Source organism: Tenrec ecaudatus, chromosome 18, assembly GCF_050624435.1.
Source record: "Tenrec ecaudatus isolate mTenEca1 chromosome 18, mTenEca1.hap1, whole genome shotgun sequence".
NCBI lineage: Eukaryota > Metazoa > Chordata > Mammalia > Afrosoricida > Tenrecidae > Tenrec > Tenrec ecaudatus.
The window spans coordinates 29,472,475-29,489,007 of NC_134547.1; the positions used below are offsets into that span (position 1 = coordinate 29,472,475).

General features: G+C 46.6%; 1 protein-coding gene across 2 annotated transcripts in view; it reads left to right on the plus strand.

Annotated features, from left to right (window-relative positions):
- Positions 1–16,533, plus strand: part of ANKRD27 (ankyrin repeat domain 27) — a 64,344-nt gene that overhangs the window by 8,898 nt on the left and 38,913 nt on the right. The window contains exons 2-3 of one of the 2 annotated variants that reach the window (XM_075537335.1): positions 9,435–9,566; positions 15,827–15,937. In XM_075537335.1, coding sequence (XP_075393450.1) covers positions 9,465–9,566; positions 15,827–15,937 — 213 coding nt within the window. In that variant the 5' untranslated portion in view covers positions 9,435–9,464. The remainder of the gene's footprint in view (positions 1–9,434; positions 9,567–15,826; positions 15,938–16,533) is intronic. The other variant, XM_075537336.1, reaches the window with a different exon arrangement.

The following is a 16,533-nucleotide window of genomic DNA, read 5'->3' on the forward strand; positions in this document are numbered from 1 at the left end:
CGTCCTTGGGGCTTGGTGGGCCAGGCTGTCCTCTCCTCCCGCTCCATCCTTTTGTGTTCTCCTGTGTGCTCTAATCTGATTCACCCTCTCCCCAAGCTGCAGCCCAGTGCTGTCCTCTGAAATGTATTCTTCTGCGAGGGGAGGGGTGTCCACATAGTTGGGGTTGGGGCCGGCCCTGGTACATGCCGGTGTGTTCTACTTACGTCTTGGCGCATCAGGTCTCCCTCTCCTGTGGAGAGATAAGTAATACCCTCCCCTTGGGTGAGCTACTGCCCTGCTCCCCCCTACCCGTGTCTTTCCCCTCTGATTTAGTTGGCTGCTGCATGTATCCCTGGATTGGGTTTGGCCCCTGCCATAGTTGTTGGACCTCATCTCAGAGATGTATGTATGTAGTTGCTTTTCCCCTCTGCCCCGGTTTTTAGTTTGTTTTTTAAGCTTACCACAGTGGACTCATGTTGTATTTGTCTTTTTGTGCTGAGCTTACTTCACTTAGCATGATTTACTCCAGTTCTTTCCATGTGGCGATATGCTTCATGCGTTCATCGCTGCATTTTAGGGATGCGTAGTCCTCCGTTGAATGTCTGTACCACAGTTTTTTGATCTATTTGTCTGTTGATGGAAATTTGGCTTGTTTCCAACTCCTTGCAATTGTGAACTGTGCCACAATGAACATTGGAGCGCAGATGTCTGACCGTGGTTTGTTTCTTGCCTCTTCAGGGTATATGCCCAGTAGGGGGATTGCTGGGTCATGAGGTAGCTCAATCTCCACCTGTTTTAGATATTGCCAAATAAATTTCCATAATGGCTGTACATACCTACAGGTCCACCAGCAGTGGATGAGAGTTCCTATCACCTCACAGCCCCTCCAACTCTTGTTACTTTCTGACTCTTTGAATTGGGCTATCTTTGAGGGTGTTAGGTGGTTTAAAACAATCTCATAGTTGTTTTGATTTGCATTTCTGTTATGGCTAATGATCAGGAACACTTTCTCATATGTTTATTTGCCATTCAGATATCTGTCCTTGTGAAACTTCTGTTCAGGTCCTTTGCCCACCTCCTTAGTGGGCAATTAGTTTTTTTCCTTATTGTAAGCTTGCATAGTAGTGTAGATTTTTATAATAAGGCCTTTGTCTGATGTGTCATTGCTAAAGATATTTTCCCAGTCTGTGGGCTCTCTTATTACTCTCTTGGTGAATTCTTTTGATGTACACAAGTAATTTATTTTCAGTATATCCCACTTGTCAGTTTGTGACTCCTCTGTGTTTGTGTCCTTCCCTAGTTCTGATAGCTATGCATTCCCTGTGCCAAGGTTCTCAAGTTTGTCCCAAGTACCTCATTAATAGTTTGGGTTTTCACTTCAAGGTCTGTGATCTACCTTGAGTTTATTCTTGTACATGGAGTGAGGTAAGGGTCTTGCTTCGTTTTTCTGCAGGTAGATGTCCATTTTTTTCCAGCACCACTTATTGAAGAGGGCATCCACTTCCCAGCTGATATTTTTTGGGCACTTATCAAAAATCAGGTGTCTGTATGCCGATGTTTTTATTTCTTTGTTTTCAGCTCTTTTCCATTGGTCTTAATATCTGCTGGTATACCAGTACCACAATGTTTCGACCACTGTGGCTGTATACTACATGCTAAAGTCAGGCAGAGAAAGCCCTCCCCCTGTGTCCTTCTTGAGGAGTTCTCTGAAATTCTAGACTTCTTCCCTCTCCATATGAAGTTGGTAATCAGTTTCTCCAATTCTTTGAAGAAGGATGATGGTATTTGTATTGGGATAGCATTAAACTTATTTGTGCTTGGCTATTGTAAAGGGTACTACCTTTTTAATCACCTCTTCTGTGATCTTGTCTGATGTGTATAGCAGTCTGATAGACTTCTGTTTGTTCATCTTGTATCCTGCCACTCTGCCATATTCCTCTGTCACTTCCAACACTCCACTTGTGGAATTTTGGGGATTTTCAGTGTATAAAATCATATCGTCTGTGAATAATGATAGTTTCACCTCTTCCTTCCCAGATGAATTTCTGTGATGTCTTTTCTTTGCCTTATGCTGTTAGCTAGGACCTCCAGTACAGTGTTAAATAGGAGTGGGGACAAGGGGCATCTTTGTCTGGTCTCCTTTTTCAGTGGAATTTTTTTCATCTTTTCTCCCGTTGATTGCCACGTTGGCTGTTGGTTTTTAATGTATAGTTTGTATAACAATGAGGAATTTTCATTCCTATTTTCTTGAGTGTCTTAAATAGGAATGGGTGTTGGATGTTGTCGAATGCTTTTTCCTCATCTATCGATATTATGTGGTTCTTGTAATTTTTTTGTCAATGTGGCGAATAATACTAATGGTCTTTTGTATGTTGAATCATCCCTGCATCCCTGGTCTGAATCCCACTAGGTCATGGTGGGTTATTTTTTATATGCTTTTGTATTCTATTGGCCAGTATTTTGCTAAGGATTTTTGCATTGGTATTGATTAGGGATATTAGTTCACTCTAATTCTCTCAAATTGACAGCTTATATAACTACCGCAGTGCCCATGTGAATCCTGTTCTTGCTTCCTGAACTTTAGTCCCTGTTATGATGGTGCTGTTGGGCAAGTGCTGGACTGCTAACCTCAAGGTTGGTGGTTCAAACCCACCAGCTGGTCCTTGGGACAAAGATGAGGCTGTCTGCTCCCTTAAAGATTTACAGTCTTGGAAACCCGTTTTAGGGTCTCTAGGATGGAGTCGACCGATGACGGTGGGTTTGGTGTGGGTTTGGTTTTGATATTCTGTCAGGAATAACCCCTTCCTGTTGCACCTTTTTCTACCTGGGCTTGGGCTTTACTTGCTGTTTCTGGTGCACATTCCCTGCCTCACAGCTAGGTTGGTGGTTCTTCCTGGAAAGCCATACTCATGTTTTTCATGGGGTGTGGGGGTGTGGTTCTAGCCGGTGGAGTGTTCCTTCCTATCTTTGAACAGCTCCCACCCCCACCCCACCACCCCAATGCCCCAGCTTGTCTCTCGTGTGGGTTTGTTTAGAAGTAACTATACTTTTGTTCACAGCCATGACTAGTTGTCAGTGTTAGGAACTTTTGCTTTGCTCTTTGGTGACTGCCCCGGCAAATTGACGTGATCCATTGTCCTGGGTTGCCTGGACTCCATTAACAGTGTGATTCAGTCCCGTTCAGATGCCTGGTTGCTTGCCGGGCTGCCCCTGGGGCCCAGGGAGAGACTATCTGAAGACATTTTGCTGCAGTGCCCTTCTTGAATCCCCAGAGGGGCCTGATGCAGGAAGGCAGTCTGTTCCCAGGAGAGCCTGCAACCAGGACAGCTCTGACTGGACTGAGGGACTTCCGCTTGGGGTCTCTGGGGCTGTCTGCCATGGCGACTTTCCCCTGTGGCTTATGAAATAACCCCTTTCTAGGCATTTTATTGGACACCACGGGCAGAGTGGTAAAAGGGATGGGCTTGTCATCGAGCAACATGACAAAAATTGAAAGTTAAAGCAAAAGGGATGGAGACAGTTCAGACCAGGAAGACGTTGAAATTCACAAAGTGAAAATGGCCCCTCTGCTGATAGTGAGGAAACCTGACATTTGGTACCATAGGTCAGGACTGAACATTACAAAATCATGACTGGCCCCAAGACACCCTCCCTCTGACTCCTAGCGACCCTACAAGACAGGGCAGCACGTCCCCTGTGCAGTCAGAGACTGTAACTCTGTCACGTGAGTGCAAAGCATTCTTCCATGGAACAGCTGGTAGTTTCGAACTGCTGACCATGCTGGCAACAGCCCAGCCCCTAATTCACTATATTGCCAGGACTCCATACAACAACCAGGGGAGTCTAGAACCAGGGACTTAGCCCGAGTCAGTAGGTGACATACAAGGGCAAGCTACAACGTATTGGTGCGATGGTTTCAGTTCATATGTTTACAGGTGTATTCCAGACAGACTGTGTTGGAGCAGGTCCTGCGTGCATTGAATGATCATACACAAGTTCTCTGAGGCGTACCCTTGTCTTGGTTTCTCGTCAGGGCGCCTTAAGAAGAGAAAAGGTCTCATCCAAATGGTGGCTTGTTGGGGGATCTGCTGGGCCAGGTTCATTCAAGGCAAAGAGGTCAGCTCAGAAGACGATACTGACTCTTTTTGGTGGGCTTCCAAAGAAGGAATCTTCATAGATTTTTCTCAGAGGATACAAGATGATCCCCAGGGGCTTACTAGGAAGAATAATTAAGAAAATTGAAAAAAACTGCACTGTCAAGGAAAGACTGGGAAAGTTGCAATAGTGAATATTTCCCCCAAACATCCAAAAATGTTACCTGTCCATTCTTCCAGGGTAGCAAGTTGTCCTGTGTGCATTCCCGTCTTTGGGAAATCTTACCCATCCCCCCTACAGCTCTGATCTTCCCGTTTTCAGAACTCAAAGAACGTTCAAAAGGAAGATGATTTGAACCCTCAGAAGTGTATGGACTTATATTGAGGCTATGTTGAGAAACAGAAGCTTTACGTCTGTTATTTCTGTTTAATAAATCGTGCCTGTGGTTCTGTGGCAGTACTTTTCTTACCCTCATATGTGTGCAATTGGGTGGCTAGTGAATGGCAAGTGTGCGTGGTCTTACGTTTATGACAGGATGCTCCCATGCCAATGGCAGGACAGGTTTTTGGGTAACCTGTTATTAAAATGGCTGTCTCAATTATGGCTGTTTGTAGGGAGTCCGCTGTCAAGATTTATCTACAGTGTGTATCGAAGCCCTCCAGGCCAAGCCGTCACATCCTGCCTCTGTTTGTCCGTAGTGGGAAAACCCTCTGGAATAGATTGCCTTGACTTTCAGAGGGGATATGGTTAGCGGGGTCAGTGTCAAGGTTAGAGCAAGGGCTGCTAGAAAAAGGCAGCTTTTAAAATTCAACATGGATTTTAGAGTCAGGTCACGGCTTTAGAATGAGTGAAGGCACCACTTTCCAACTGCCCTCTGTATACACACCTTCCTGTGCAGTGCCTCTGGTTTGTCAGCTCTGGTACAGGTTTTAGCAGAAAGTGGTGTCCATGTAATCTTTGAAGCCTTGCTGGTATAGTGGGTCATGGATTGGGCTGCTAATCCATGGTCAGCAGTTCGAAACTGCCAGCTGCTCTGCCAAAGAAAGATGAAGCTTTCTGCATGCTCCCTTAAAGATTTACAGTCTTCGAAACCCCCAAAGACAGTTCTGTTCTGTCTTGTAGGGTCACTATGAGTCAGAAACCACTCGGTGGTTTCTGTGAGTTTGATAGAATCTTGGGGCAGCTGCTCCCAGAGCCTCAGTCTCTTCATCTCCCACATGGGTCTGGTGTTGCCTATTTACCTATAGTTGCTATGAACCTGAAAATGGGGTACCGTCTATCGCAGTGACCACTCTCCTTGGGGCAGGGATACCCCAGTTGATGGTTGTTTCCTGGGGTGTCACAGGGCATATTGCTTATGAGACATGGAGGCACACTCCCTGCTGCTTTTCCAAGGATGTTCTGTGGAGCACAGTTGCCTAGTCAGAGAGAATCATTCAGGTTTTTGTTCGCCTTCCATTTACCTGATTGTATCAAGGAGAAGGGAGGCTCTGTGGAGCACAGTTACCTAGTCAGAGAATCATTCAGGTTTTTGTTCGCCGTCCATTTACCTGATTGTATCAAGAAGAAGGTTCATGGATGCTCTTTAGTATTTGCTAATGTTCTCATTTCCCTTTTAATTAAGAGAAGAGGCCTCTGTCTAAGCACCTATGCCAGACAATATAACCTTGCAAAGTTTTAAATAGAGCAATTACTTTTATAATGTAAATATTTTAAGATGATTTCTTTGTGGGCGGCAGTACTGCTGTTCCATGTAAAGCAGCAGGTGGCTGCTCCCTGCGTTTTAGAAGGAGCCAGGCGTGTAAAGGAGCATGTCAAACATTAACAGTAGGGTCACTGGGCACGGTTGTGTGGGTTATTCATTGCACAGGGGGTGCCCAGCCAGAGAGAGTGGTGCCCTGGGGCCAACAGCCAGCCTGTGAGCCGCCTAGCAAGCTGCATGTCCTGGCCTAGAGCTGCAGCCTCCAGGAATAAAACCCAATTCACTGCCATTGAGCCCATGCCAACTCATAAGGAACCTGTCGGACAGGGTGGACCTGCCCCTGTGGGTTTCCAAGACTGTAACTCTTTACTGGACTGGAAAGCCCCCATCTTTCTCCGGCGGAGTGGCTGGTGGTTTTGCACAGCTGACCTTGTGGTTAGCAACCCAGCTGCATAACCACTACGCCACCATGGCTCCTACTGGGAAGGAGGGCTGCCTTTTCGCATCCTTCCAAATGCACCTTGTGGGCTAGCAGTAAGTGGTGGTGTGGTGGTGTGCAGTAGGGTGGAGACAGTGAAGGGGGTGGTACATGAGCCTAGTGGGAGATCTGCAGAGACAGGTGCTAGTGGTCCCTGTCACACAGACCTGGGTGGGGCTCAGAGAGGTGGCATGACGTGGCTGGCATCCTGATCTTCTTTTCTGTATACGTTTTGCAGATTGCCCTAATGACTTAGTAAAACCAGGGTAGTGTGTGATGAGGGGAACAGGCTAAGAGCCATGGAAGGTCAGCTGTAGACTGTTCTTAAAACAGGCCACACACCTGCTTCTATGAATGGCCCCAGGGCATCCATCATTTCGCACACAGTGGTTTCGAACAGCACCAGCCTTAAGACAATTAGTTCCCTTTAATGATTAGTTCCCTTTGATGATTAACCATTGATAGGTAGTCTTCCATCAGTCATTCACAGACCTAAAATCATGAGTCATGCCAGGGCCAGCTGGCTTCCTAAGCCACAGCTCTGGTGGTGATTTTAGATCTACTCTCTACTGATCCTCATTTTTGTGTGCAGTGTGACTGTAATGAGCCCTGGTGATGTAGTGGTTATAGGTTGGGCTGCTAACTGCAGCCGTTCCAAGGGAGAAAGACGGATTTCTACTCCTGTAAGACTTACAGTCTCAGAAACTCACAGGGAAGGTCTACCCAGTCCTATAAGGTCACTATGAATCACCTTCGACTCCCTGGCAGAGAGTTTGTTTTTGAGTATGACTGTGCTGTAAGTCTACTTGGCTTTTCTGCCTTTTAAACCTTACAATAACTAATTTAAAATGAAAAAGTCCATTTATAACAGCAACGAAGTGTGTGCTAAATGTGGTAGTTACTTACTCTGTTGTCAATTTGAGACTTAAGAGTGAAGGGGCGGAGTTTAGCCTGTCAATCAGTCATGTCACAGCTTGATGACCTCATTTGGAGGCGCTAAGTAGATAAATAGCTCGCTGGAGGTGGGACACAGGCTCACTCCCTGTGAGACATCCCTGTTGAGAGGACACATGGAGAGAGGCTGATGGAGCCAGAGCTCTGGAGCCGGAGGAGCCACGTGGAGACCCCTGCCAGTGCTGAGATGCTTCCACCGCCACTGGATCCACACGACTTTCCACCCACTGGCCTATGATCTTCCTGCATTTGGTGTCACTGCATGCGTTGCATGAGTCTGAAGAGAAATTTATAGATTGGTATCGGACATATGGGTTAATATTGGACTTACACTTGGCTGGGATGTTTCTTAATATTACAATTGCTCTCTTATAGAAAGCTCTTTCTTATACACATATTTGAGTGCCTCTGGATTTGTTTCTCTAGTCTACCCAGATTGACACATTAAATATACAAGTAATGCATTTTAAAGGTATATATATATATAGTTTTGATGGCAAAAATGTAATTGAAGGACATAAAGACACAGTGAGACTGTAGTCCAGCACAACTTAGCTTCAGTAAGAATTCCAACAGAATTTTGCATGGAATTGACAGGCTGATTCTAATTTATGTGATAGTATAAGGAGCTAGGAAGCACCAGACAGTTTTGGAGAGCAGTGTGGGCTTCTACAAGAGAGCAAGGTCTTCCATGAAACTGTTGTGATGTAAAACAGTGTGGTCAAGACTGATGCTGTCTGCTATAATAGCCACTGGCTAAGTGTGGCTGATACTAATTGAAAAATTCTGTTACTACAAAATGCACACCAGAGTGTAAAGGCACGACAGCAAAAAAAGGCTGCAAGACTGCTTAGCTGTTTTTTCGTGGTAAATTGTTCTTCTCACATTTCTCTTAGACAATGTTGGCCCAGCCCAGCGGTTTCCAAACTGATATGGCCTACTTCCCCCTTTTTAGAAAAAAAAAAATTACTCAGTGTCCTTCTGGTAATTAAAAACTGTAGCCACCATCCAGGATAAAGTGTAGACATCTGCTTCTGCTGCTCCTCCCCAGTTGTTACAGCGTCCCGTCCAGGGGGCTGTGTGGCCTTTGGAAAACACTGGTCTAGAGTAGACCATGGGCAGAGAAACTGAGCTCCCTTGGGACGCACATGTGGTATTTGTCAGATAATGGTTACTTTGTAAAAATATATTTATGGCTCTTGAATAATTTTTAAATTGTTCTGAGGGACAGGATTGGCTCTTCTGTCTCAAAAGTTTGTCGACTCCTGGGCTAGACCATTGAAACAGAGCAGAGGCCAGAAACATGTCAGACATGTGTGGGAGCGTGGAGGATGACCAAGGGAGCATTATCAACCCATGTGAAAGGGGTAGACTACGTAAAAAATGATGATGGTGTAGTAGACCTACCATATGAATAAATTAAAATTAGATGCCTGATTTAGGGCACAGAAAAAAATAAAATCCAGATGGATTGAAGACCTAAAGATGAAAAATAAAACTTTAAGATTCTTAGCACAGATCCATACACATACACACACACACAATGTGGGGAACTATCTTTTTATCTTACACTTGGAAATGATGATGTTTCAGGCAGCCTTTGCTTTTTAACAAACTAACCTCAAACTTGTTGACTTATAAAAACACTGCAATTTATTATTTCCCACTATTATGTCGATTGGCTGTGTGGTTCTTTTGCTGGTCTCACCTGGGCTCACTTTCTTGTCTATAGACATAAACTATTTCATTAAAATGTGTAAGTATTATCTTTAATAAAAATAATAAAAAGTAAAACTGACTCTTTTTCGAACAATAGGCATGCCCCAACTTATGACACCTGAAGATGACACTTGTGTATCTATACTCATGTCTCTGTATTTCTATACTCTTTAAAAATTTTTATTTCTATACTCTTATAGTGTTAGAATATGTCTCGTCTTTGAGAGGCGGTAATTTTGGTCATGTCTACGGTTTCAAAAGTATCTATGGATATGTTTTCAGGCACTGAGAGCTAGCAAGGTTTCCTGAATGTGATGCATATATTTAACCAATAAATGATCTTTAATTTGGTGGGCTGTGTTTGATATTTCCGGAGTGAGTGGTAAGTGTGTGGGAGAAGCTTAATACTTGCTGGGAGTCGTTTTGTTCTTCTGGTTAAAGGAATGCTGTTTCCACCTCTCTGTATTCTAGAAGGCTGGTCATGTTTGCTTTGTTTCCCTCCTCCAGGAAGCCCACTGTGGCCCCCCTGAAGCCCCTATGGCTCTGTATGATGAGGACCTCCTGAAGAACCCGTTCTACCTGGCTCTTCAGAAGTGGCGTTCCGACTTGTGCAGCATGGTGGCCCAGACCCACGGGATTGTAAGTGCACCTGTCCGGACGGTTGTCCTTCGGTGCTGGGCGCAGATCCGGCAGCACTGGCGGTGCCAGAAGTGTATCAGGCTCCAGTTACCTTTACAGGAAGTCAGTTGCCAACCTGCCCGGTTTTGACCAGCTTCCAGAGCCTGTGTGGTACATGTAGGCATGCAGAGGGATCGTCCTGAGGTGTTTCCCTCTGGAAGCCTCCTGGGATTGCGCTGGGCCAGGGTTCAGTTGTTCCTCGGACCTCTCAACCACTACCCTATGATTAGTTGTCCCCATCTTCTTTTTCGGGTGTTTTTTTTTTGTTTGCCTTTTGGCACATTTTACTGGAAAATGAAAGCTTGTTCTTACCGCATCTTGCCTGCCCCCCACCACCGGGGCCTGGTTTCTCAAAGCGCCCCTCTGGTGCTCATGATTGGTTTTGTGCCAGAACTAACTCCTTTGGCTTATAGAGGTCAGTAAAAGGTCTATTGTTGTGAAGATGTCCCTATCATTTGTGCATCAAACAACTTAAAGGACTTGTGAAACTTCCCTGTGACACCCCCTCTCTGCTCCCTCCCCTTCCCCTGTGTTTTCATGTAAACACTCACCTAACTCAGAATAAGAAGTTTGGAACAAAAATCCTCAGAAATACAGTTCCTTCTGTATTCAAAAACATATGTGAGACTAAGGCTGTTTCTGACGAAGGCCTGACTACGCAGTGGTCAAAGGCTGGCGGTTCAATGTCAGCAGCCGCTCCGTGGTGGAAGCATGTGGTCGTCTACTGCTGTAAATAGTTACTGCCACGGAACCCCTGGATGGTTCTGCTCTGCCCTGTGGAGTCCCCGTGAGTCGGATTGACTCCTGGGCAGTGGCTCTGGACCGTTTGTTTCCAAACCAACTGCCATTGAGTTGATTCAGAGTCATCATCCTCTTACAGGACAGCGGATCTGTCGCTCGGAGTGTCTGAAACTGTCAGTCCTTATGGAGGCAGACAGCCTCCCTTGGAGCAGCTGGTGGGTTTGAAACACTGGCCTGTGGATAAGTAGCCCAGTTTGTAATGCACAGAGCTCCTTGTTGCTCCCAAAGAAGAATATTTAAGCCTCTCAAGCTCACCAGAGTTAGGCATTGCCATCTGTCTGTTTCACAGCTAGTTCCTAACTGTGCAGGCCACTGCGTTAGAAGCTGAAGCTGAGGTGGCAGTGTGAGAGATGACCACACCCTTCGGAAAGTGCATATTAATTCCAGGCTGTGCTGTGTCGCAATGCCAATTATAGGATGCTCTCAGAGCTCAGTGGGGTCTGTAGGGAAAGGGCCTTCTCTCACGGTAACGGGACCTACACCTCATGTAGAGTCAGCTGCTGTGCCACACGCCTGACCCCATGTCTGCATCCCAGCAGTCCTGTGTAGCAGGTTCTCTCGCTGCCCACAGTGCCTGTGTCAGAACAGGAGGTGTGGACGGGCCCTGGGGAGCCAGCAGGGGAGTCTGGCCATCTGCCATGGGAAGGAGCTCTGTAGGTTTTGCGGCCTTGGTCCACTTCTTTTCAGGCACACTTGAATCTGTGAGACTCCTCCCAAGAAGTGACTGTGAAGGCCAGTGAAGCTCATATATATGCGCTGTGTATATACGGGGTGCATACACATACATATATATGTTTTATGGGGTACCCCCCATAAAAACAGAATAAACTTTCATAGTGCGCATTTCCCCCACTAGGTGAGCATCGAGCAACTCACTCAGAGCTGGTGCACCCAAGGCACCGCCTGCGTAGGTGCTCTCTGGTCACAGTGAATTGTTCTGTAAAAGCAGTTTCTCTCAGAACTCGCTTTTTGTGATGCCGATTTAAGAGAACAGCGTGCAGCTGTGAAATTTCATCTCCTGCAGACACTGTTGTGCTGTTGAACACAGCTCACGAGGACAGCGCTGTCGGAACCACTCAAGTATACAAGTGGTTTCTCGTTTCAGAAAAGGTGAAATGTTGATTGATGACAAACCTCGTTCTGAATGCCAGTCAACTTCCTGAACGGATGAAAATGTAGACAAAATTTGTGCACTTGTGCTTGAAGACCGACGACAGACCATCGAAGAGATGGGGACGTTATCTGGACTGTCGTGGAACTTGGCTCAGCAAATGGAAGATTTGGGAATGAGATGTGTCGCTGTGGAATTTGTGCCCCAGGTTCTGACTGACCAGGAAACAGAGCGTCAAGTGGAAACATGCTGTGCTTTGAAAGAACGGCTCTGAAGCGACCCAGACTTTTTTTTCCAAGGTCATTACTGGTGACAAGACGTGGTGCCATTCTTAGGACCCCGAAAGCAAACATTAGTCAAGCCAGTAGAAGGCACCATTGTCAACTTACCCAATAAAAGCTCAAGTGAAATCAAAGATCAAGATGATGCTCATTTGTTTTTTATTTATGTGAGGGGAATAGTGCATTTGGAATTTATTCTACCAGGTCAGACGGTTAAATCAAGTGTTCTTTTTAGAGGTTCTGAAAAGATAGTCTAACAGTGTGCAGCCACAAAGTCTTGATTTGTGGCAGACTGGTTTTGCCGCCAGACAGTGCACCTGCTCACACAGCCAGCTCCATGCACTGGTTTTGGGCAAAAAACAGCATGCCTCTCTTGCCCAGGCACCTTGTTCACCTGACCTCCGTGCGACTTCTTTGTTTCCAAGAATGCAGAGGGTCATGAGAGGATAGCGATATGGAAGAGGTGAAGAAAAAGAACGTGAGGTTTGAAAACGTTTCCAAGAATGGAATTGCAGATTTGACAAACGTATTGTAGAAGGCAAATGTTGTGAGAATGATGATGGCAACAAATGTACGTATGTTCTTGACACAATGGGTGTATGTATGGATTGCGATAAGAATTGTATGAGCCCCCAATAAAATGATAAAAAAATGTATTAAGTGTAATGGAGAGTACTTTGAAGGTGATAAGGTTGTTTTGTAAAAAAAAAATTAAATACATAGCTTTGAAAAACAATTCTGTTTTTTTGGGGGGGTACCCCCTTGTGTGTGTGTGTATCATACATATATAAATAGATAATCATATATACATATATATATGATTACCTATTTTTCTGTCGAGGAAAGGTCACGTAATTATAGAGGCTGGCAGTTTCCAACTCTGTGGTCAGATGTGAAGCTGGAGGCTTCTCCTAACTCGTGTAGCTGAAGGGCTGACAGGCAGATTGGTAGGCCAGTCAGCAGAGTGCTGGCTGCGGAGGCAAAAGAATTCAAGGTCAGCAGGTAAGATGGTGGACTGCTGATGACTCCCAAGATTAGTAACAAGATGACAGTAATCAAGATCTTATCATGGGAGGGGCTATATCAAAACTGATAACCTGTTTAGAATCGTAGCCCAGCCAAGGTGCCACACAATGAGGCAAGCACAGATGCACACCTGGTGGCCAGGGCCAGGGCAGAGAGCCCATTGGGAGTGGAGCTCTGTCCAATTGCGTAGTACTGGGAAGCTGGCCTCATTGATGCCTGGTCAGTGTCGTGCCCACAGCCTGCTTAGAATTTGGTACCTCCCCTAGAGCGAGCCTGGCACCCTGAGCCATTGCTGGTGTAGGCGGCAGCCTGTGCCAGACTCTGTTTTGTAGTCTTTATGGCATTTGCGCTAGTCGCCTAATGCTACTATGGCAGAAATACCACAAGGGGGTGGCTACAACAAACAAGTTAATTTTCTCACAGTTTAGGAAGCTAGATGTCCAGATCGAAGGCATGGCCGTCGGGAAGGCGTCCTCTGTGTCATCTCTGGAGGAAGGTCCTGTCTTTTTGAGCCTCTGCTCTTGGGTGTCTTCCTGTGACTGGTGTCTCTTCTCTGTCTCTGCCTACCAACTTGCCTTGAATCTCATTTCTATTTCAAAAGAGATTGACTCCACATCCCGCTTCACTAACGCAACACAGACAACCCGTGCCTCAGGAGGATCATAACCACAGACATGGAAGTTAGAATGTACAACACTCATTTGTTTGTTTGTGTTTTGGGGTAGGTGGTGGTGGTGACTAATTCAATTAATAACAGCATCAGCATCCGGAAAATGCTGTGATCGTGACTAAGTTTTTCTTATTTTTTAATACTTAGGTTCTCGTGCTGGATCGACCCTTTAATCTTTGTAAGGAGTCTCCTTGTCTCTTGTAACAGGAGCTCTGGTGGGGTAGTGCTTGTATGTTGGGTTGCTAACCACAAGGTCAGCAGTTGAAAATCACCAGCGGCTCCTAGGAAGAAACAGGGCTTTCTATTCCCATAAACAGTGACAGTCTTGGAAACCCACAGGGGCAGTTCCACCCTGTCCTAACAGGAGCCCTGTTGATGTAGTGGTTATGTGTTGGGCTACAATCCGCATGGTCAGCAGTTCAAAACCACCAGCAACTCCAAGGGAGAAAGACTGGGCTTTCTATTCCCCCAAAATAGTTACAGTCTCTGAAACCCACAGGGGGTTGCTATGACTTGATGACAGTAAGTTTGATTTTGAGTAAGTTTTGTCCCTTATGCTGGTTTTTGCCTTAAAATCTATCAGAGATGAATATTCCCACTCCTGCTCTGCCATTTTGCTTGACATTTCCCCTGTCCTTTGATTTTTCACTTTATTTTTGCCTTTGTACCTAAGGTATGTCTCTTGCAGACAGCATATCGATGACGTTGTGTTTTCTTTCCTTTTTATTGAGATTTGAGGGAATGTTTATGGAGCAGATTGGTTGTCCTCTCAATAATTCATGCACATTGGCTTTGTGACATTGATTGCCGTCCTGCCCTGCTTCCACCCTGTGTTTATCGGCCTCCTTCGCCCTGCTCTCCTATCCCTGCGCCTTGCACCTTCTGAAGTGTGTGCTGCCTGCCTGCTGTTACTGCTCGCTCATCTTATAGGCCAGGCTGTGCTGGCTCAAAACTGAGCCCCAGGGGTGAGTTCACGTCCAGACTGAAGGGTGTCTAAGGGCCATTGTCTCTGGGCCACCATCAGCCCTCATCAGACCAGTCGGCCTGGTCTCCTGTGTGGGTTTGTGTACCATTCCACATTCCTCCAGACTTGCTGGTGGGACCTCGTCAGAGCAGGCCTCTAGCTCTGCTCTCAGCATGGCAGAGATTGGGGCTCGCGTGGTCCAGTCATCCTTTATCTTCTTCACTCTTTTTGGCCCCAGTGGGCAGAGACCAGCACCTGAAGGGACTGCTCACAAGCTCTTACAGCTCTAGTTGTGACTGTAGGACGCCCTTTGTAGACTCCAAAACAAAACAGAGAACGAAAGGACCAAACTCACTGCCTTTGAGTCCATTCTGACTCATAGTGACCCCATCGGGCAGAGTAGAGCTGTCCCTGTGGCTTTCTGAGGCTTTAGGTCTCTTTGGAAGCAGAAAGCCCCCCCCCACCCCCCGCCCCCCGGAGCACCTGTTGGTTATAACTGCTGATCTGGAAACGAGCCACCCAGCCCAGCCCCTGTACACCACCAGGGCTCTCTTTATGTTGTGCCAGTTGGTGGCGGTGGAACCCTCTGGTCCGGAACCCCACCCCAGGCCCAGTCACTCACTCTCTGAAGGTGGTTGGTTGCGTCTAAGGCGTTTTCATGGCACAGGGGCTGCGACAATGGCTCAAGCATAAGGACAGTTGTGCAGGACCAGGCCGTGTTTCGTTCTGTTGGACACAGGCTTGCTCTGAGTTGGAACTGACAACAACAACAAATGTTTATAACTTTGTTCGCCCACATGCTCTGTGACATAAATATATTGCACCACATACACTCTGTCAAACCTGTAGATATGAGTCGGCTTCAAAAAATTAGCAGTAAAACTCCATTACCTTTTAATTCCTTTTCCACAAACTTTTTCTTTAAGCAGGTCCGTGTTTGTTTGTTTAGTGGTTACTGTTTATGATTTTACAACTAGGTTTAAATAGTAAACCTGATCAGAAAGAAGCAGTCTCCAGGGTCAAATGGGGATCTTTTGGGTGATGAACTTTTACGAGACTTTTTGGCCTGACTTTTCTGAATTCCTCTTAGGAGTCATTTCTGAGCCTTGTGACCCTTGGAGCGGGGCACTTGTGGGGCGGGCTCTGAGGGACTCAGCCTTCTACCCCCATGTCTGAAGAGCGGTGCCCCTCTGCCCTGGGGGCGGGGCATCTGCCGCATCTCAACAGCTGGCAGGCCAGTGACCCCAGGAATTCTCCCTGCTAGTAGGTCCCCAGACAGTTTCAGCCGGAGTGCCTGTGGCTGCATCCTGCTCTGCTGAAGTCACCACTGACACACCTCTGGTACTCGGCCCGGTTCTTCTCTTCCAGGTCTTGGTCCCTTGCAAGGGAAGCCTGTCCAGCAGTGTCCAGTCTACTTGTCGGTTTGAGTCCTACGTTTTGATCCCAGTGGAGGAGCGTTACCAGACCTTAGACGGAAAGGTAACCATTGCTCCTGGGCTCGTCGGGACAGGACCGCTCGCTCACCCAGCATGGGGGCGGGAGGGAAGAAGAGCTTGCTCTCATCCTTGTATCCTGTGTGAAGTGATGGCTTTGGTAGGCGCCCAGCGCCTGGACGGGCCGCAGGGATGCCTGCCTTTGCTTCAGAGCCTGCGAGGAAAGTGGAGAAGGGGACAGTGAGGACACTGCCGTGCTGGCCCTGCCTCCCCTGCGTCTGCCTGCGAGCCCTGGAATGCTTTCTCCCCACCAAGGTCCCTGTCACCGTCAGCTGTGCCTGCCCAGTGCCTTGGACAGTTGATTGGTTTCTTGGTCACAAATTGGACATCGGGTGAATTTCAGTTTGCATGACGTTCTGTTTTTGCCATTATTTCCAGCCCACGGAATGTCACCGTGAAGGACAGAGAACACCTGTGGGCCCTTCCCCGAGGCTGGACAGCTGTCCATATTGTTGCCACCTTTGTGTTCTCTCTCATCTCTAGACATATTATTTTGGCCTAAATCTTCAGAGAGTCAAGTTGTCGATATCACGTCTCCTTACCTCTCAATAATTCAGGAAGTATTTCCCAAGAACATTCTCT